The 21,463-nt window shown below is 47.2% G+C and overlaps 1 protein-coding gene across 11 annotated transcripts in view; it reads left to right on the forward strand.

The window, feature by feature from the left end:
• The window catches only part of TFDP1 (transcription factor Dp-1), a 392,616-nt gene that overhangs the window by 144,377 nt on the left and 226,776 nt on the right, over window positions 1-21,463 (forward strand). For all 11 annotated transcript variants that reach the window (XM_085622724.1, XM_085622729.1, XM_085622731.1 and 8 more), the window contains one exon: window positions 368-489. In XM_085622724.1, coding sequence (XP_085478850.1) covers window positions 368-489 — 122 coding nt within the window. The remainder of the gene's footprint in view (window positions 1-367; window positions 490-21,463) is intronic.

Consider the following 21,463-nt stretch of genomic DNA (forward strand, 5'->3'; position numbering starts at 1 on the left):
CTTGTACTGCAGGTCATGCCCCTCATCTCTTTTAAAACTGAGTTTGAGGTCCTGTAATTAGAGGGACAGTACTTCAGCATGGATTCATGGACAGAGCATTCTTTGTACATAAGTATAGTAATGGGGTAATTTGTTCATTGCATCATTTTAGAAAATAAAATATTGCCAATCTTCTATCGACTGTGCTACATGTGTTCAACACTTCCTTTTACTTAGTTGATAATGACTGATGTTGTTGTTACATGTTTGAGAATTTGTTGTCATGTTGTTTGCAGCTGCTATACAGTCTGGCAGTTTTTTTGTAAATATTACTTTGTTGTTGAACAGATGAACTCATCACATTATATCATATACATTATATTTATAGGTTATTGGTACCCCTCAGAGACCCTCTGCACCGAATACAATCCTCGTGGGAAGCCCTCACACGCCTAATACACATTTTGTGTCACAGAACCAGGCATCCGACGCCTCACCTTGGTCTGCTGGGTGAGCAATATTAACCTTTGTAACAAAGTCAATACATTTAAAATTGTTTTGGGTATTTTGTTTACATTACATATGTATCTCTTTGTAAATGTGTCCATTTGCCAATTAGGAGATACCGAAGAGTGGTGTTTTAATTTATTTATCTATAAAATTGTCTAGATATTCGAGCACCACAGTATTAGCTTGAGTATTACAAGAGGGCAATGCCACAGGGATGCTACGTTTCCAGTCCTGACCTTCAAAATGTCAAAGCATTTTTAGAGTTCTGGTATTTGTTGCGTTTTGATTAACTGGATGAATTCACCTGATATTATTGATGTGGCAAATGGTGGTCTGGTCAAATGGAGCAATTTAGTAAACTTGAAATAAGCACTTCATTTTCTGCCTTTATCCTAGGCATAAAAGAAAGGGTCTTAAGATCTTCAGGAAATTCTCAGCAAAAACTCAATCAATGTGAATGTTGACTTATGGGGTGGCTGCAAAAAATGGCTAGGTCAAATCACCAAGAGAGAAGTCCTCTTACCACAAGCATTTGTAAACTGCTGCTGAAATACCGTTGAAAAGAAGGTAAGACCTCAAATGGGGCAACAGCTGACAAGATACCAGCCACATTCAAGGTTCTATCACATGTAGCCTCTAAAAAAACAAGCTAGAAACCAGAAAAGGCTTGGGATAAAGGACTATTTTGCCATCTCCCTGTGCCTTTTTCCTCAATGAGAGCAGCTGTTTAAAAACCTTTTCCCACAACTCAGTTGTCACCTCCTTTGCAGTCCTCTGGATGTGTTCCTTCGCTGTCTGACTACAGTATAGAACGGCAAAATTGGGAATGACAGTTGACAACTGCATCATCAACTGGAACCCCTATGAATAAAATTACTTTCCTTTCAGAAGTGTGTTTAGGAACAGGTCGGTAAGTAAAAGAAATTAAATTATAGTAGCACTTGCACTAGGGATACTTTATCCTAAGGAGATTCTACTCCGGTAACTTTGCACGGTACAACTCCTAGGTTGAGAGAGCATCAGGCTATTCAAGTTCCGTGTTACTGTAATAGGTTGCTTTCATTATGATGAAGAGCAGACAATGAAAGCAGGGAAATTAATACCAATGATCGATCATCTCATCTGCGCAGATCAGGGGTTCCTGTCTTCCCCTATCTCGACGACTGGTTGTTGAAGGCGGGCTTGCCCCAGGCAGTCGTTTCCCACCTCCAGACTACGGCCGACCTCCTGCATGTGCCGGGGTTCTCCATCAATGTGCCGAAGTCGCACCTGATTTCCTCTTAGAAGCTCCTTTTCATCGGAGCAGTTCTGGACACGACTCAGTTTTGGGCCTATCCTCCCGAACGGCGAGTCCAGGATATTCAGGCTATGATTCCGATCTTTCTGCCTCTGTCCTGGGTTTCGGTCAGGATGACCCTAAGGCTACTGGGCCTTATGGCCTCCTGCATCCTGCTGGTCACTCATGCTAGATGGCATATGCGGGCTCTGCAGTGGGACCTGAAGTGCCAGTGGGCGCAGCATCAGGGGAACCTGTCCGATTACGTCCAGATCTCGGAGGGGTGGCAGTCGATTCCTTTTGATTTGTCTCCTGAAGTCTGTGATGTCATTCTGGCAGCCAGGCGTCCCTCCACTAAGTTGGTATGCTCCTGAAGATGGAACAAATTTGTGGCATGGTGCACAGCAAAGGCTGTGGATCCCCTTTCTGCCCCTCTTTCAGACGTTCTTCTGTTTCTTCTTTTTTTGGCCCAGCAGGGCTCTGCTCTGGGCACTATCAAGGGCTACCTTTCTGCTATTTCGGCCTTTCTCAGGCTCCCTGATCAGCCCTCTCTTTTCAAGTCCCCTGTTGTAAATAGATTTCTCAAAGGCATTACTCCTCTTTTCCCTCCTATTCCTTTTGTAATGCCACAGTGGGACTTGAATCTAGTTCTTACATATCTAATGTGCGCTCCCTTTGAGCCTCTGCGCAATTGTCCTCTTCGTCTGCTGACCTTGAAGACTGCTTTCCTGGTTGCCATCACATCTGCCAGGAGAGTGAGTGAGCTCCAGGCTTTCTTGTAGAGCCTCCTTTTCTATCTGTCCATCCAGACAAGGTTGTTCTCGGGACACGTCCATCCTTTCTGCAAAGGTTGTCACTGCCTTTCACATCGGGCAGACCATCACTTTTCCCACCTTCTTTCCGCATCCTTCTAGAGAGGAAGAGAGGCTCCATCGTCTGGTCCCAAAACGTGCGCTCTCGTTTTACTTGAACTGCACACAACAGTTCCGGGTGGATGGCCAGCTCTTTGTTGGCTACGTTGGCGCCCAAAAAAGGTTGGGCTGTACACAAGCGGACTATCTCCCGATGGGTCGCCTTGTGTATTAAAGACTGTTATTCTCTGGCTAAACAGGAAGCTCCGTTGGGACTGCGCGCCCGTTCCACCAGGGCGACTGCAGCCACTACAGCATTGGGACATGGTGTCCCCCTGCAAGATATGTCAGGCAGCTACGTAGGCCTCGCTGTACACTTTTACTAAGCACTACTGCCTGGACAGCCAAGTCTGGAGAGACGGCTTCTTTGGCAGTTCCGTTCTTCGAGACTTCATTGTGTGATCTTGATTCGCAGTCCCACCACCGGGGTTGGTATTGCTGGGGTATCTATTCTAAGGCAAGGAATCTATCACTATGTGTTTCTTTCAGATGAACAAGTTACTTGCCTTCGATAACGATATATCTGTAAGAAACATTAGTAGTGATAGATTCCTTACCGCCCCACCCATCCTCCCCATTCTGCGAACTGATTTCTAGGGTTAAGGTCATCCCTTTCAGGGCCCTAGTATCAAGGCACCAGAGGGCAGTATCTTGCATGGCTCTGTGTTTTCTGGCGCGGAAAGTCGTGTACAGAACTGACGTCAGCGCACGAGGGCGGCGTCTAAGTAGCTGCCGCGACGTCATCTCGGCGACCACGATGCCATCGACGAACGCGGAGCCGCACGCCGCCACTTTCCGACGCGCAGGGGTACTGCTGACAAACTTTCCGGATCCAGTCTGACGCTTGGGGGTAATTCTAAGGTAAGGAATCTATCACTACTAATGTTTCTTACAGATGTATCGTTACCGAAGGGAAGTAACTTGTTTGATACATTGTCTTTTTTGGCGTGCAACTCCCCTTTCTTTTAATTCACTTACCTCTAATCTCCCCTGAACCCTCAGAACCTGTTACTTTCCTTTACCTCTACCTGAACCCTAAGAAACGCTTTACCCCCCCTTTACTTCTACTTGCCTTTGAACCCTTACTAACAGTTCTCTGTCTACCTGTAGCTGCCCATGAACCCTAGAAAACCCTCATACCCTTTTCATTGACCTCCCCAAACCCTAAAAACATCATACCTCCCTGTATCTCTACCCTTCACTGAGCGTAAACCTCAAAAAACATTTACCCCTTACATCTGCCCACTTCTGAACAAAAGAACCGTACCCTTTTACCTCTACCCTCCCCAGAAAGTTTAAAACCCCTTACCTCCCTTTACCTGTCCCTAAACCCATAAAGCTCTTACCCCCCCTATGTGAGAAAGTGCCATCTTTCTTGCATGGTATGTCCCCACTTTTTAGGTCTCGCGCCTAGCGTTGCAGTGCGAGACGTATTGTAAGGGGGTTCTGGAAGCTGACCACACGCTCATGCGGGCAGCCATTGGGTTTTGCGCTTTTTTTGTTTTTAAAGGCACACAATTGGGCAAAGACGGGCGCATGTCCCGCGTTCGCAACGCCAATTCCTGTCCGTGTCTAGCACACGCAGCAGCGCGCGTTCGCCTAGCTGCCGCGCTCCCCCACCCCACTCCTCTGTGGTGCGTGTGCACTACTGGTTTACAGAATACAAGCTCCCTTAAAGCTAGTTGAACAGGAAGTGGCCATGCTGCCACAATCATCCCATTTTCAGGTCATGCTACTTCAGCGCCGCTCTCCCCCTCCCCCGTCTGGGTCCAGTCTGGTGGAGCCCCGCGTGCTGACTGGTGTCGCATTGCGTTCCGGCGGTATGGGCTCCGTCCGACGGCGGTGACCAGGGCTGCTCTGCTCCGGACCCACCTGTGCTGCCCCCGGCGGCCTCTCCCCGCAGGCCGGGGCGTAGAAAGGAATCCAAGCTCACAAGTAAGACCCGAGCGCGCGCAGAGGGAGGGCTCCTTCGTTTGGCTTTAATGGACTTCAGCATCTGCACCCAGCATGGTAGCATGGTGTTGAGGTTCCATGCGAGGCACCTGTAGGACTGTGCTGTGCACGGGCTGGGAGGCTGTGGAGGTGAAACCGCAAGAACAGTGCAGATGATGTGCTGTGCGCTGCTGTCTTACCTGGAACTAGATGAATCGCCACTGTGAAGACTGTAGTGTGCATTGTAGACATGTTGTTAGTCACCTAGGTGCCGCAGGGGCCAGGCTGCACTGCACTGCACCGTGGCCGGTTCAGGCTCCACAGTGGCCACCACCTTTGCCGGTCTACATTACAGTGTACTGCACTGTGGCCGGCACCCCTTGGCTGAGTCAGACTACACTGTGCTCCCCAGTGTCTGTCACTGTGCCTGGTTCATCCTACACTGTACTCCCCAGTATCCGGCTTGGTGGCTGGTTCAGACTGCACTGTACTGCACAGTGTCCGGCAATATGGCCAGTTCAGACTGCACAGTATCCGGCACCAGCCAGAGTGTGGTCTTCCTCCTATAAGACTCGTCTGTAGATGATGGCATAGACATTGGTGGGCTGTGGCTGTTATCTGGGTGGCTGGTTGTTACGCAAGAGGCTGGGACAAAGCAGTTGTGGATTATTTCTTGTGTACACCTTGTGGTACCCAGATAAAGTCTTGAACAGATACATGAGCATTAGAGGTTGTTTGAATGTGTTAAGAAGGCCGTGATGGTTGGCAGCTCTTTGGGGGTGTTACATGGGTTCCTGTTGGTTATCCTGGAGCGATGAATGAGAAACGATTGAAAAATGATTAATGCAGATGCTGAACTTCATATGCCATAAAAGCACCATTGCGATGATGTATGTGTCATCATGAATATTCGTCAAAACGCTCTGGTGACCCAACTTGGTTACCTATGTCTGCTCATGCATCGCCATGCATGTGTGAATATATGCTGTCGCTGCAGCATTTTGGTTTTGACACCACTGTAATGACATATGCTCACACATCATACACCACCATGCATGCACGCCTTGTTGCAGCATTTCTATTGGAGTGGTAAATAAAAAATTAAATAAATAAAAGGTGCTCAAAAGCGCATTTACGGAGATGGGTGTTGCAGTAGTAAATTGAATATACTGGGCCCTTCCGAAAAATACCCAAAAAAGGATGCAGAAGGGCGCCAGTGCAACGGAGAAGCAGGAGGTGAGGGGATGTAGTCATCACCGAGGTGAGCAGTGGTAAGCAGGAGGGAGCGAGGGAGCAACAGAGGACCTCCTAAACAGGGCAGGACTGGGAGAGGTGGGGCTGGCCTGAATTCCACTGTAAGTATTCTCGTATTGTACACTTTATTGCCCATATGTACAAAACTTCCATTTTGCATTTCCTAAATAGCGAATCCTAAGAAATTGCAATTTAGGAAATGGAATGTACATAAAATTGCGATTTCCTAATTGCGATTCCTACAGAGTCGTAATCGCGATTAGGAAATCGCAAATTTGGAAATGAAAAAGCAGTCGTACCTATGGGCCTAGGGCCCCCCTTACATTTAAAAAAAGAAAGCGCTCCAGTTCCCTAGGTGAGAGTGCACACCCATGGCACTGCAAAAGGTGCATTTTTGTGCCTTTTTCAGGCAGCTGAGTCTCCGTTTCTAGGTCGCGCTTCTCAAATAAGCGTTCGCTGGACAGACTGTGAGCCTTCATTTCCGAGTGAAAATACAATTTTTATAGTAAAATGTGCTAGTGCAATCTGTAAAAGACTGTAGATTGGTACGAAAAAAGTTTGTTCTACCCTGAGAATTCCAGGAAACAAAATGCAGGGTTTATACATAATTTGACCTGCGTTAGATATTGATGTGTAAACTACTAATTGTAGTGATGATATCATTTGTTTAATCTATTTCTAGTGCTCGTGCAATCACGTTCTTTTTAAATCTGTTAATATAAAACGCACCGAAAATGGATATGAAGGCTAAACAGGGTTTTTCTAAGGACAGGCATTATTTCTAGTTATTGATACCTTCTGCAATGTTTTACAAATAGAAGTTTACAAACAGATGCCCTTATAAGTTCTGTTATATGTTTCTATGCGCTCTCTGGTGCCTTGCAGGGCACAGCCACATGCAGCATCTGCCTATTATTTCTTACCTACTTTTCTATTTAGTGTCCAATATATGCCTTTATCCGTGTTCGTGGTGCTTTTACTTTTTTACATTTCGGCACTTTGATTTTTTTATCCGTACTATTTTTATGGTTTACAAATACACATTATTGCTACCCTAGCTTCTGCTACATATAGTATTACACCAGCAAATATTCAATGCGAAAGGTATAATACACATATTTACTCCACAGATACATAAACTGTTGTTAGCTAACACATTCAGTACAGAAAACAACAAACAAATCCAGCAAAATATAAACAATGCCAAAATCTCTAACTCAAATAATGCGAGACCTATTGCATTGCAAATGCTTGTTGCTGAATTGCTGATGTACTTTGACTGAGTGTGCCCTGGGCTCCTGCCAATCGGGTGCCCAGGGCCTGTGTTCCTTCCCTAAAACTGCATTGAAACCAACGCCCAATTGGCATCTCTGGCCACATGTCAGCCCCTGGTAAATGGTACCCAGGGCACTGTGACCAGAGAAGGCCCCTAAGGGCTGCAGCACTTATTGTGCCACCCTTAGAGGCCCTGTACCCTGACACCCAACCACTGCCTTTGCAGGCTGAGTGTCTTGGTGCAGAACAAAACAGTCGACATGGCACACATCCCTGTGTGCCATGCCCACAAACACACTGCCCTGGCATACCTCAGTCACCCCTCTAGCTGGGTGCCCTATGCCAGTGGTGTTAGTACAAGTGCATGAGCCCTGTGGCCCTACAGTACCCAGGTCCATTCCTAAGCACTGTAAGTGCAGTGCTGCCATTAAGAGTATATGGTGCTGGGAGGTAGTCATCACGAACTCCACAGCAGCATGATGGCTTCACTGAAGACTAAGAAGTTTGGTATCAACCTTCTCAGCACATTAAACCCACACTGATGCCAGTGTGGGATTTAATGTAATATGCACAACAGAGGGCAACTTGGAGTTGCCCCCTGAAACTAACCAACAACCAGCGTCCTGACTGAGAGGCTGCCACCCAGCAGACAGGTTGCTGGCACCCTGGGTAGAGAGCCATCCGCTCTCGTGGGCCTGCAACAATGCCCATCCTGGGGTGAGGTGCCAAGCCTCCTCCCCCAGGATGGGCCGGGGAAGCTTCAAAGGCATGCCGCCTTTGTGAGCCTCCCCAGACCACTAGCTGTACTCAGCAACTGGTCCCCACCGGTTCTGTCCCCCACTCTGGCAGGAAGACTGGCAGGAAAACCCACGTTAGGAAAGGGGGTGTGCCAGCCTCTGCCAACCCCACCCCTCAGGTGGGGGAGGCGAGGTGAAGCACATCTCTGGGCTCTCTCCATCTTTAGGATGGAGAGCCCTACCCAATCAGGACTAGGCTCCTGCCCCCCTCCCACTGGAGAGTGGCAGGATAGGGGGTGTACCCACCCCAGGGAAGGGACCCATTGGTCCCTGCCCTTTACCTACCTGTAACGCCCCTAAATTTAGTATTTAGGGGCACCCTGAACCTTCCTTCCTCAGATCCCGATTCCGAAACAAGAAGAAGAATAAGAAGAAAGAAGACCTGCTGTGCAGCTGCTAACAAGAGGACGATACCAACTGACTTGGCCCCAGCCCTACAGGCCTGTTGACCCTCGAACCTGCTCCTGCTAAATCCCGGCGTCTCCAGTGGTCAGCAACCTCGAAAACCTCGGAGGACCTGACTGCCTTGCTCATCTAAAGACTGGGACTCCCACGAGCAGTGGTTCTGCTCAAACAGCGACAACCCCAGGTGCCAGCCAGGAACCGCGAATCCAGCACACACTGCACCCGCCGAGCCCGGCCTGTGCCTGAGTGAACAAAGACCACAAGGACGTTCCCCCGGCGATTGTGACCACGAATCCAGCACCCAAGGACCCTCCTCGACGCTCCTGACGACGCCTGCAGCCTCAATACAAGGGACCCCTCCAACCACGACCAGCAGAGGGTAAGATTTCCCGATGCCAAAAGACACCCCTGCACCCGGCATCCTGCGGCCCCCTGTTCCCAACTCCTGGGTGCCTACCTAACCTACAGCTTCCCATCTTACCCCTCCGAAGTGGTGGTCGCACCTGAAGAATCTCCATCCCAGCATTTGCAGCCTTTGTTCGTCTTGCAGCTTTCCTATTGAAATCCATTGAGCGCCCAACGGCTCAGAAGCACCCTGCACCCAGCCGCTCGAGTGCCCCTGGAAGTGCAGCATCTGTCCTATCCGACTTCCCCACTTGCCCTGTGTAAGTGACCAGGTGCCCAGCTCCCACAGCCGCGTGGCCTGCCTGCTAGCAGCCACCAACCAAAGGCCCCCTGCCCGCCATAGGCTATCATTGGGCCTAACTCTCTCTGCACCCGGCTGCCCCTGTGCCGCTGGGAGTGTAACAATTGTACCTACCTGACCCTGGGAGACCCCCGAGTCTAGCCCCAGAACCTTAACTCTGCCAGTCGAGTACTTACCTGAAAGCCAATAACCTACATTTTCTCCTTAGGGTAACATTGACTGGTTTCATTTGGAAATTCTTCTGTTGAGTTTTGAATCTTTGAAATATTCACAAAAAATCAGCCGATCAACGAAAACGAAATTACTCACCTGTTACCAGGAGACATCCCAGTGCTGGATCTTGGTGCCCAGCACTGACCCTGAAAAGTAATTACAACTGTGATTTTCCGATAACCAAACTTTCCTCCATAGGATAACATTACCTGGTTTTTACCAGAAATTCTTCTGTCGATTTTTGTAACCTACAAATATTCCTTAAAAATCGCCTGTGTAATAAAAACGATTTCTTCCAACTGTTTACAGGAGATGCACCAGGGCTGAATCCAGGATCCTGCCCTGAGTAAGAAAAACCTATGCAAAGTAATTGATATTGAATTTACTTAGATTCCCATTGAGCTCAATGTTATAATTGTGTTTAACTTGTGTTGCCTATTGCAACAGCTTTAACTAATTGCATTTAAAACTCTATTGCTATTTGAAAGTATTCAACTAGAGCATTTCATTCTGAGAAAGAATTTTGATACCTACTTGTGGTTCTAAAATAAAACTACTATATATTTTTTATATACAAAACCATTTGCCTAGAGTTCAGTTCTTGAGTGTGTGAGGCCATTTGCTGACTGTGTACAACAAATGCTTTACACTGTCCTCTAATACTGCCTTACTGCTCGACCAAGCTACCACTTTAGAGAGTAAGGTTATATCTAACTTTAGCTTCTGCCAAACCTCTGGGGACTGTTGGACTCCGTACACACTGTACCTTACCTTGGTGCAGTATATACAGAGCCACTTTCTTACATCCTATACCACTATCTGCCCCTAAACCCTAATACCTTACCTTCCTTTGCTTCTACCCTCATCCTTCCCTTAACCCTTACCCATCCCTTAAATAAATCTTCATGACCTATGTCATTCAAAAAAATACTTACCTGCATGGTAAAGTATCGCAGGGTAAATTACCAAAAAGGGACCTTCGTGGTAACGCCCTCCGGGGTGAAGATCGCGGGGTAAAGACCGTAAACCTTCGATGGTATTATAGTATTGATCTCTGAATCCATTTAATGGAGCCAGAGGATATCGTGGAACATTCCAACCTTGACGCTTACAGCTGCAGCAACTGTTTTAAGACTGCAAGCCATATTACCTGCACAGTTGACCTTCTTTCATTTCCTTTCAGACAACAATAAGCTGTCAAGCCAAGCAACAGGATGCACAGATTTTGCCTTGTTGGGGATAGGTGGCGTGGTGGTCTGAGAGTGTGCAGATGCGGACTTGCAGGGTCTGTAGGCTCATTGCGTGTCTTGGCCCATGCCACAAATGGGGCCCAGATATCTTTGGGCCTGACCGACATGGGCATTAAATCCCAGTATGCTGTCAGCATCTCCTGGCAATAAGCAACGTCTTGTATCCATGTGTTTACTTTGGGTGCTCCCACTGAACCCCAGTGTATCGCAATGCGCCGCTTGGCCAGGAGGAGAATCCTGGCCGACAGCCGGCCAGTGCCCGGAGGAGCCTCGGCCACATGACCTAGTAGAGCTATTAGTGGAGTGCTGTCCAGTTGGAAGCTTGTCACTTCGTGATCGTGTCAAATACGTTGTCCCAAAATTGTGAGATGGGCTGGCACGCCCATTCTAGGTGGAGGAAGGATGCCTGTGTGGTAGCGCATTTGCAACATTTGGCGTCCGGTCGCAGGCCCATTTTGTGTAGTTATAGGTGTGCGATATAATCTGTGCAAATATTTTAAATGGATGAGCGTCAGCTTGTAGTTTGGTGAAAGAAACTTGAGCTGAGCGCAATAAAAGGCCCATTGTTTCTCAGTGGGGGGTGTATCGAGATCACCACTCCAGTGCCCTAGGTGTCTTAATCGGCGAGGTTCGTCGTGTGGTGTTGTAAATGCGTGTAATGAGTTTCTTAAGCGACGGATTGGCTAATATGTTCTCTAGCACAGCTAGTGTCGTAGGCGCTGAGGGGAAGGTAGAGTGAAGTCGTCTACAGTTGGTTCTAAGCTGGTAGTATAGGAAGAGTTCCAAGATGGGGGTCTGAGTGCCATCAGGGCTCTGTGGTCTAGCCAGGATATCGTTATCCGGATAAAGGTCGGCGAAAGTAGCAAGCCCCATCAGACGTGCACGTTGGATAGAGCTAGTGTCTTGCATAGGAGGTAAACTAGGGTGATGTGCCAGTGGTGTCGATTTGGCATATAACAGTGGCACTTTTACGCGTTGTCTAAGACCCTCCAATGCCCATCTTAATGTCTCCACCTTTTTGATTTCCTTGTGTGTTCTTTTATAGGTATAGTAAATGGCCGCCGGCAGCGGAGCTGGGGAGGCGACATCCCTCTCCACCGCGACATGGGGTTGGAATGGAGTGGGGTGTGACCAAAAGTGAAGATATTGAGCCTGTGCACTCAGTGCATATAGCTCGAAATCTGGTGCCCGAGTCCTCCCTGCTCAAGTGGCAGCGTCAGGACCTCCAAGGAGATGCGAGGTTGTTTACCCACCTAGATGTGAGTTATAAGGAGAGACCGCAGTTGCTGGGGAAAAAACCTGTGTGAGAGGGAGGGGGGATATTGATGAACAAGTACAGAAGCTTAGGTTATACCATTTTTGCAATTGCAATCCTGCAGGCTAAAGATGATGGCAGTTTGGCCCAGATGGCTATTTTACTCTCAGGCCAAGTGATCAGCCCACCATAGGTCATGCGCCAGATCTCCTGAATATCTCTGATTCATATCCCCAGATATTTGACCGCACCATCAGCCCAGGCTAGTGGGTAAACAAAGTTGAGCGCGATTGGGGCCGCTTTTAGGGCGAGTAGTGTCGATTTGGCCCAGTTGACGAGTATGCCCGGCATTCCTCCAAACAATAGGACCTCACGCAGCGCAGAATTGAGGTTAGTCTTGGGTTCACGTATGTATTGTGTAATGTCGTCAGTGTACATTGATATTATCAGACCTCTGTCCGAGAACCCCAGTCCTCTAGCTGTATGATGCTGTTGGATCCTGGCTGCCAGTGGCTCCATCGCTTTCGCGAATAGCAGGGGTGAAAGGGGACACCCCTGTCTAGTACTGCGTGATATGGGGAACGGGTCGGATATTAGGTCGTTGACTTCGAGCCTGACAGTAGGGTGGATGTAAAGCAGTTGAATGAGCTTTAAGAAGTTGGTGCTCATGCCGATTCTAGGCAGTATAGTAAAGAGAAATGGCCATTCTAGGGAATCTAATGCTTTGGTAGCGTCTAGAACAGCAGACAGGGCTGGCAGGCTCGGGTCAAGTTGATGGATAATTGAAAAGAAGGTGTGCAGATTATGCGAGATGGATCTACCTGGTATAAACCTGGATTGGTCCGGTCTGGCCGCAATCGGGAGAAGTGGTTGCCGTCTGCTGGCAATCAGCTTAGCAAGTGTCTTGGCGTCGATGTTAATAAGGGAGAGTGGGCGGTAGGCATCACATTTGTTAACAGGTTTGTCCTGCTTCAAAATTGTAATTATCGCAGCCTTGCTCATCGTTGCAGGGAGGCAGCCCTTTTCAAGTGATTCCTGATATACTGCCAGTAAGTGGGGGGCCAGCTCTTCAGCGTATGTTTTATAAAATGAGGTTGTCAGCCCTTCCAGCCCAGGGGCTTTGTCTTCGGCAAGTCTTTAATCACTCAAGTAAAGTCTTCTGTCGAGAAAGGCGAATCTAGATATTTGCGGTGGGCGTCACTCAGCCAGACCAGCTCGATAGTCGAAGTAAGTCTGCAGCTCTGGTGTGGTCCATTCCGTGTGGCTGTATAGAGGGATGTATACAAATCCTTTAATCTCTCTTGTGTAGCAGACTGCCCACGTATCGGGCTTGAGTCTTCATTCTGCAATTCAGTGATATATGAGGAAGTGCGTTGTTGCTTAAATGTACTCGCTAAGGCTCTGCCTGCGCGGTCCCCCTCCCCCTATCCACAGACTTGTGCGTGCTTGCCCAGGAAATGTGTTTCACAAATTGCTTCTGCTTCATATTCGGAGAGTTTTTCGCGGATAATGTTAAGTGTGCAGGGAGGCCAGTGCGGAAATATAAAAGCTCCTCCTGATGCATCTCTTCCCTAACTTCTCTAGGGTGGACCTGATCGACTTTAATAACCCTGATTGTTTGGCTATGCAGGTACCTCTCATGACTTCTTTAAATGCTTCCCACAGTGTGGAAGGGGAATCTACCGACTTAGTTTGTAGAAAAATGTTGCAGGAGTTCCTCGCGCACCTCCACTCTAAATGCTGCGTCAGGTAGTGCGTGTGGTGGCAGGCGCGCCAGCTAAAAGCACGCAGTACTGACATTGGTATGGTCCAGGTAAACACAACAGGGGCGTGGTCAGACAGGGTACGTGGCATATGTGTGATGTCAGTGGTCCAAGAACCTATGTGTCTGGACAGTAACCAGAAGTCGAGCCTGGACCATACGTTGTGACATGTAGAGCTGCAGGGTCCCTCCTGGACGTCCGGGTGACAGAAATGCCATATGTCAATTAGACCGTAATCCTGAGCTATAGAAGTAATCCTGTGATTTGCTTTGGGGTGTAGTGACCGGGAGCTTCCTACCCGATCAAGGGAGTCCTGCATGACGACATTGAAGCCCCCCCCCCCCCCCCAGATGACTGTCTCCTCCCCCAAAAATGTAATCTGAGACCAAATAGCTTCAAACAGTGCAGGGTCATCAGTATTGGGGCCATATACAGCAGCCAGAGTCATTAGGGTAGTGTGTAAAGTGCCTCTCACTAGGACGTAGCGTCTCTCCGAGTCAACGACCAAGCTAGTGGTAGTCCAGCCAACATTGCGTCTTATCATGATTGCCTTCCCACGCACGTAGTTGGAGTATACTGCCGAATGCATCTCCACCAGTATCTATTGTGTAGCTTTGGGTCAGTAGCTCATTGGAGATGGGTTTCCAGCAGGAAACATATGTCAATGTTATGTTGTTTTGTTATGGTACTGGGTATTTGTTAAGCGCACGGCTACTCCCAAGAGTGTCCCGGCGCTGATCATAGAACCCATAACAAAGATACTCAACAGACAGATACAATCGACACAAATCATGGAAACAGTGATGTTTTTAGTTTATGACGAAAGCGCAAGAGATCAGATTCCTGGCGTAGATCTGAAGGAAGAATATTCCATAGAGCAGACGCCAGTACCTGAAAAGTACGGCCTCCCTGACGTGAAAGAAAAAACCTGGGAGTGTAGAGCCGTTGGGCAGAAGAGGACCGTAGCGTACGTAAAGGTACATAATATTGGCAGCGATCCCTTAAATAAGGTGCGCCGATATTATGAGAGGCCTTAAAGGCCAGTACCAGAGCTTTAAAGAGAATCCTCTTGCGTACAGGTAACCAGTGAAGAGTTCTCAGAAGAGGGGTCGTATGGGTGCGACGGTCGGCAAGAAAAATCGCTCGAGCAGCAGCATTTTGAGCCACCTGGAGACGATTCAGAAGATATTCAGGTAGACCAAGATACAAAACATTCACATAGTCAAGGCGAGATAATACCAAAGCCTGGACAACTGTCCTTCTATGCGGTTGAGAGAGCAGTGGAAGAAAGTTACGCATCATCCTGAGTAAGCCAAAACAAGTGCCTACCACTGACTGAACCTGGGCATTCATGGAAAGCTTATTATCAAGTTTCACCCCCAGGTTCTTGACCGTAGTAGCCAGATCGGCGGGCGGAGACATATTTGAAGGCCACCAATCACGCCAATTTTCATCAGGTGCCCCGCCAAAGAAAATCATTTCTGATTTATCCGAGTTACATCTCAGGTGGTTAGCGTTGAACCAGCTAAAAACTGCCGTGAGGCAGCGCTTGATGGACAACCCGTCCAAGGCTTCGCCCTTGGCACACGTGAAAAGCAGTTGAGTATCGTCTGCATAAGAGACGATTCTGGCACCGAAGGATTCAACCAACAGTGCCAGAGGAGCAACATACACATTAAACAATGTAGGGCTCAAGGTTGAGCCTTGGGGGACTCCTACATTAATCGCTTTAATATCGGCCTCAAAAGGGGGGGACCAAACAGTTTGCTGTCGGTTAGTTAGATAAGATCTGAACCAATGTAAGGCGGTGTGTCCAATACCGCACCTCCAAAGACGATCAAGAAGAAGGTCATGAGGTACGGTATCGAAAGCTGCCGATAAGTCGAGCAGGACCAACACTGCTCGCCCGCCTTTGTCCAGGGTGACTTTAATCGACTCAGAAATTTCAAGGAGAGCGGTTTCGGTGCTATATTTAGCACGGAAACCAGACTGACTGGAATGTAAAATGTTATTGGATTCTATAAATTCTCCGAGAATATGATTAACATATTTCTCCAGGATTTTAGATAAAGCCGGAAGCAGTGAAATGGGTCTGTAATTACTGGCCTGTAAGGGATCCGCAGAGGGTTTCTTTAACAGGGGAAGAATTTTACCCAATTTCCATTGCTCCGGAAAGGTCCCCGAGGAGAGTGAAAGATTCAAGATTTTATTGACTGCAGGATTGATAACCTCCGCAATAGCGGCCAAGATTTTTGCTGGACAGGAATCAACAGGGGAGCCAGACTTTAGAGAACGAAGAAGATGTAAGGAGTTCTCTAAGGGGATAGCAGGGAAATGAAGAAGGCAGTTAGTGGCGGGGGGAAGTTGCTGGAGCAGCCAGTCTAACTCCAAATCGCAATTGGGGCTCACCCCTTCAAAAGAAGCTTGTAAAGAAGCAATTTTATTGAAAAAGAATAAGGCGATATCCTCTGTCCATGCTTTGGTAGGGGTAAAAGGATTTTTTAGAACATTGGGGGACGTAAAGTCTTTTACAACCCTAAAAAGTTCGGTACTTTTATTGGCTGCCTGTTCAATTTTCGTATTGAGGAAATTCATTTTGGCTATGCGAATATTACAATAGTATGCTTTTAAAGCAATCTTATAGGTATGCTTAGTGCCCATGTCGTAATCTTGTCGCCATGACCTTTCTAGTAGCTTAAAATGGCTCCTATTTTTTCTAAGATCTTCAGTAAACCAGGGTGCAGTTGGTCGGCCTCTAGTGGCAACTCTGGTTTGAAGGGGGGCCAAAGTGTTGACGCATGATTCAAGCCAGTTCTCCAACAAGGGTACATCGGTTGCCAGGTTGTCCTTAAATGAAAGGGGATATCTCTCTAGAAAGGATCTGACGGCGGCCGAGGTCATTGATTTAAATGACCTAAAATTATTAGTGCGTGGGACATAGGCCTTGGCTATTGAAGCAAGTGGTTTTTTAATACTAAAGGTAAGTAAAAAATGATCCGACCATGCTACAGGAAAAGGAGTATCCATTTCAATTAGTTTATTAGAGAAAACTTGATCTTATATATGTCCCTTATCATGGGTAGACTGAGTGACATACGGGGAAAGATGAAGCATGTTTAAAGAGTCATACAGCTTAGTTGAATCTGAGTTAAGGGGTGCATCCATATGTATGTTAAAATCTCCTAAGATTAAGCAGTGATCATAATTGGCGGCCAGGGAAGAAATGCCAAAATTAAGACTCTCTAAGAAACTGATGGCGTGCCCAGGCGGCCGATAGATCAAAGCCCCGGCGATAGAGTACTGTGGGGAGATTTTAAGAAGAAAACTCAAGCTTTCCGTTTTCACCAAATCCAACTTGGGGAGTATAGAACAAGTAAATATATTTCTATAAATAATTGCGGCGACTCCTCCGCGTCCCCCTACACGGTCACTCCTAACAATAAGGTAATCTTATGCCTGATCAAATAGGCATGGACCAGCCTAGCCTTCATGTGATTATTTAGGCCGCGTATGTTCCCTGTTAAAAATGTGACTGCCGTAATTTATTGTGGTCAGGAGTATGGCATGCATGCCACAAGTGCCCCAATGGGCGTGTAGCTGCTTGCGAGTTTGAATTTCCCATATGTGAGCCAAGATGTTTCGTAATGCTCAGTGTCTTGTCTCTCTGTGTGCATGCTGAAGTGAATGGTCTTAGCGTGTTAACAGTAAACCCCCACCTTTTTAGGTCTCGCCTAACCCAGCGCATGCGCTAGTCTGGCGAGACTTTTAGTAAGGACTTCAAAAAAATGCTACCATGGCCGGCCTACAGATGGCGTGCATGTGCGCACGCTTACGTGCATAGGCGCCATATGGCTTTCCTCGTCATGCTCTTTAAGCGCATCGCTCGCCGTGCTTGATTGCGATCACTTTCGCGCTGTTCTCAGTGAGCCAGTATTGCGTTCGCACCATTTTCTAAGCCGGTCTTGTCTTGTTTAACTTTCAGCGCGAGCGCGCGCTTGTTTGAATGTGTGTCCTATTATGTTATGTATGCCATGTCATGCCGTACTATTTCATATTCTATATCCTCTGCAAGCATCCAGGCATTACTTAGTCTTCTTCAGGACACGTGGGTCACGATCCCGCGGTTCCTATAGAGTAATGGTGATCAGTTACAAATCAGTAGCAGAGAGTCACACGCCGTGTAGGAATCTAGAATTTCTTCACTCAGTATTCAGGTATGTGTACTCCAAATCACATCACTTTATTGCGATACCTATTTAAGTTAATTTGTCAAAGATCGTTGGCAGGAACTACGTTCATTACATATTAATAATTTTGAAAGACTTCATTAGTGGGTTTGTAATTTTGATTGACGGCCACCTAACCATGTTTAGCCTACTCCTGGGTTGCACGGGCTAGTGCTAGAACATTATTCTAGCCTACGTAAAGTGCTTCCTGCTGAAGTGACATTTTCCTTTTATTTATGCAAAGGACTGTTTTGTCTGTACTGCTCAGCGAGAAATCCCTTCAACTGAAATGCAATGGAGGATTAAGAAATGTCACTCAAAGCGTCTCACAATGGATTTAAATTATCATGTACAATAGGTGTTAAAATTTGGGCTCCAAAAACCTTTCATAAATAATTAGTGGCAAATACAGAGCAACCGTTCTGTACAAGCGAAATCACTCAATAGGATGCTCCCTATCATGTGTTCAATTAGAATATGCCGCGGCTACCTGAAATGATAAACCTGTTTGTTATTACTGAATCCGCCTCCCACCGCTAGATGGCAGGCGTGATGAAGTCTTCTAGATTTGTTTACCAGTGCTCACAGGTCCATATAAAAAATAGTTCATGGAAAAAAGGTCATAAGTAAGCAGCCAAAATATAATGTATTATTGCTGCGATAAGATTGCACACAATGAAAAAGAACACGTCTTTGAATCTTAAAAACCGAGGCATTTTCGGAGACCCACCTTGACCGTGCCAGAAACAGGCAAGGGGGGTGCCTTTGGAGAACTGCATTTGGCATTCTCTGCAGCACGTCCAGGGACGATTTGCCCTGTTCAATTAAACTGATGAAATGCGGGAAATCTTCAAAGTGTTCCACCTACATCACATTAAGTATGGAGTTAAAACTGCATATAGTAGGTGAGAAAATCGGCACGTTGTAGCCCTCCCATGTCTCCCTGATGCCGATCACATCAGAATCAGCCGCATAATATGCGGTAAATGTATTTAAACGTACATGTTAAACCGCATAGACCACCAGTCTCTTCATCTAAGCCCTATCGATGTAAAAAATGCAAATTGAATTTCAAATCACATCCGTCTCTTTATTTTCCCCGGCGGGCCACCAGACGCCAGTAATCTCGGATCACCTGCACCCTTCGCAACGACCCCTGCCAGCAGTGAATTACAACCGCGGGAGCCCAGTAGATTTCAGTAATAAGATTGGGAATAACACAATGTTGTGGTGTAAGATAGCTCGGGCACCCCTGACATTTGCTGTGGGTCATTTAATCTCACGGTCCTTAAAAGGTGCGCCCGTGCCACTGTGCTGATTAATGGCCCCGGAGGAGAGCCCCCCAGTGTTGCCATAGCATGTTCTGGTTTATTAAATGACCTGTCTTTCTTAATTTTAATTACTTTTGCTGGTGCACTTAATTGATGGCGTTCATTACCTCTGTCAATGCAGTGCAGAATGAGAATTAGGCCGCAAATGAGAACACAACACAGTTTTTGGCAAGGCCACATGAATCTATCCAGAAGAGGCAGGGGTGCGTGACTGTAAATGTCCGCATGAAACTCTGTGGTGCCAGCTGCAAGTGACACAGGCTATGTCCTGCCATGTGATGTAGGATTTAAAGGCGCTAACCACCTCCAAGAGAAGACTGCAAATCCCGTAGTAATCGGATGTATTGCACACAGCGATAAAGAAGAGACAAAGAAGGTAAACTGGAAGGATGGATACTCAGGAGCCTCAGCCATTAAAGAGATGAACAGCAGTTGTCGGCTCATACCCAGTGAGACAGTTCAGTCTCTGGTCCTGGTGTTTTGTCAAATGAGAGACCGGGCCGTTTCGGGTATTATGATTGCTCTATGTGTGCTCAAATGTGTACGTGTATGCATACGAGTAATCTTTAAGGAAGTCTAGACTGTCCCATCGTGAGTAAATGTCCAGTTTTATGCACCTCGGGGAACATTTAGTGCAAGAACTCTGCAAACACAAATGAAGCTTATTTTAAGTGCATATACTTGATTGTCTGTGTCAGTCTTCCCACCTCATCTATTGGCTTGTTCTGTCCATTCTTGCGTGCCCCACAGTTTCCGCCCGGCCAGGGGGTCCCTATCGGTGTTCAGATACTTCAGGTAGTAAACACCCCCATATGTTCACGAAGAGAGGAGTTGGTTATTGTTTTCTAACCAACTGTCTAGACATTTCTGTTTTTTTAACCTTAAATTCTCGAAAAATGTCTGAACAGATTGATACCAAATCACAACAAGCATTTACAAAGCCAATAGTTCAAATTCACGTAAATGCGAGACCTATTGCATTGCAAATGCTTGTTCTTAACTTATAGATCTCCCTATCCATCCCACCTCCCGCACCAACCCCCCAATTGGGTGTGATTGCCTTACCCACCCCCTCCCAAACAAACCAATAAAAGAAACAAACAGTTTTAACCATGGGAGTTCTCCCTGTGGGGGTATGAGTTGCCGGTGAGCTGCCCTGCACAGGTGGCAGGGTGGCCGTACTGTCCAATCTGCACAGGGATCGCTTGCAAGATAAGTGGATGAGTCATAAGTACTAATGTAATGAGGGACAGTTCCAAGATTAGTGATAGACCGTTATTAGCTGGAGCAGCATAGGTAAGGTGATGTGATCTGTGGCTTCGCAGCGGCAGCCCGCTTTCAGTCATGCAACTGAGTCCAGCCACTGTTTCAGCTTGTTGTGTTGGGCGAGATGAGCGTTGCCCAGAACAGATATGTTTAGCAAACTTAAGAGCAGATTTGGCGTCTGTGAAGAAGTGAGCCTGGCCTTCGTAGGAGATTTTTAGTTTGGCTGGATAGAGCATTGCGTACGGAATTTAAGCGTGTTGCAGAAGGCGCTTCGCAGGAAGAAACTCTTTCTTTCCATGTGGCTTGAACCAGAGTGGCAAAATCAGGGAAGTTGTTGCCTTGGTGGTTAATGGGACCATGTTCTCTGGCTGCTTTTAAGACAGTCTCTATCGCAGTAGTTTGAAAGCCGCGCTATTATGGGTCTAAGTGTGCCTCGGACAGGTGGTTTTGGACCCAAGGATCTATGCGCACGTTCTACCACAAACACAGCGGATAGTGCAGTTGGAAACCGGTCGCACAATAGAAATTCGATATACAGCTCCACTTTTGGAATAGCAGTAGTTTCCGGAATCCCAGTGACGCAAAGGTTGTTACGCCGGGAGCACGATTCTAAGTCATCAGTCTTCGCTTTAATCACCGTTGGAACCTTTTCCATGTCTAGGAGATGCTCTTTAGATTCGACTTGGTACTGGTGTGCTTCCGTCGGTCTGTTCTCCAAGGTATCTAGTCTGGTTTCATGCGAGTCCACTTGACGCTTCCCTGTGTCTAGTCTGGAAGTGAGCGTGTCCAGCTTGGTGTCAATAGATTTTAGGTTTGTGTGAACTTCCAACATGATGGTGCGCAGGTCTTTTTCTTGCTTATCTCCTCCGTGATGAGACTGTTTCTGGTTCAAAGCTGTTGTCCATCTTGTTGGAGTGGCGCTTGTTTTCAAATGAGTTTGGATTGCTTAGGGTCGTTTTTCCCCTTGTAATAGGCGAATATTGTCTCACTATCTAGGGGATCAGGTGTCTCTCACTTCTCTGGGATACCCCCGCCTGAGATTTCTTGCAAATGGATATATGCACAGAGGTTTGTCACTGCTCAGCAATCGATCCACATAGGCAACAGGGCCTCA

Source organism: Triturus cristatus, chromosome 8 (genome assembly GCF_964204655.1).
Source record: "Triturus cristatus chromosome 8, aTriCri1.1, whole genome shotgun sequence".
NCBI classification, from domain to species: Eukaryota; Metazoa; Chordata; class Amphibia; order Caudata; family Salamandridae; genus Triturus; species Triturus cristatus.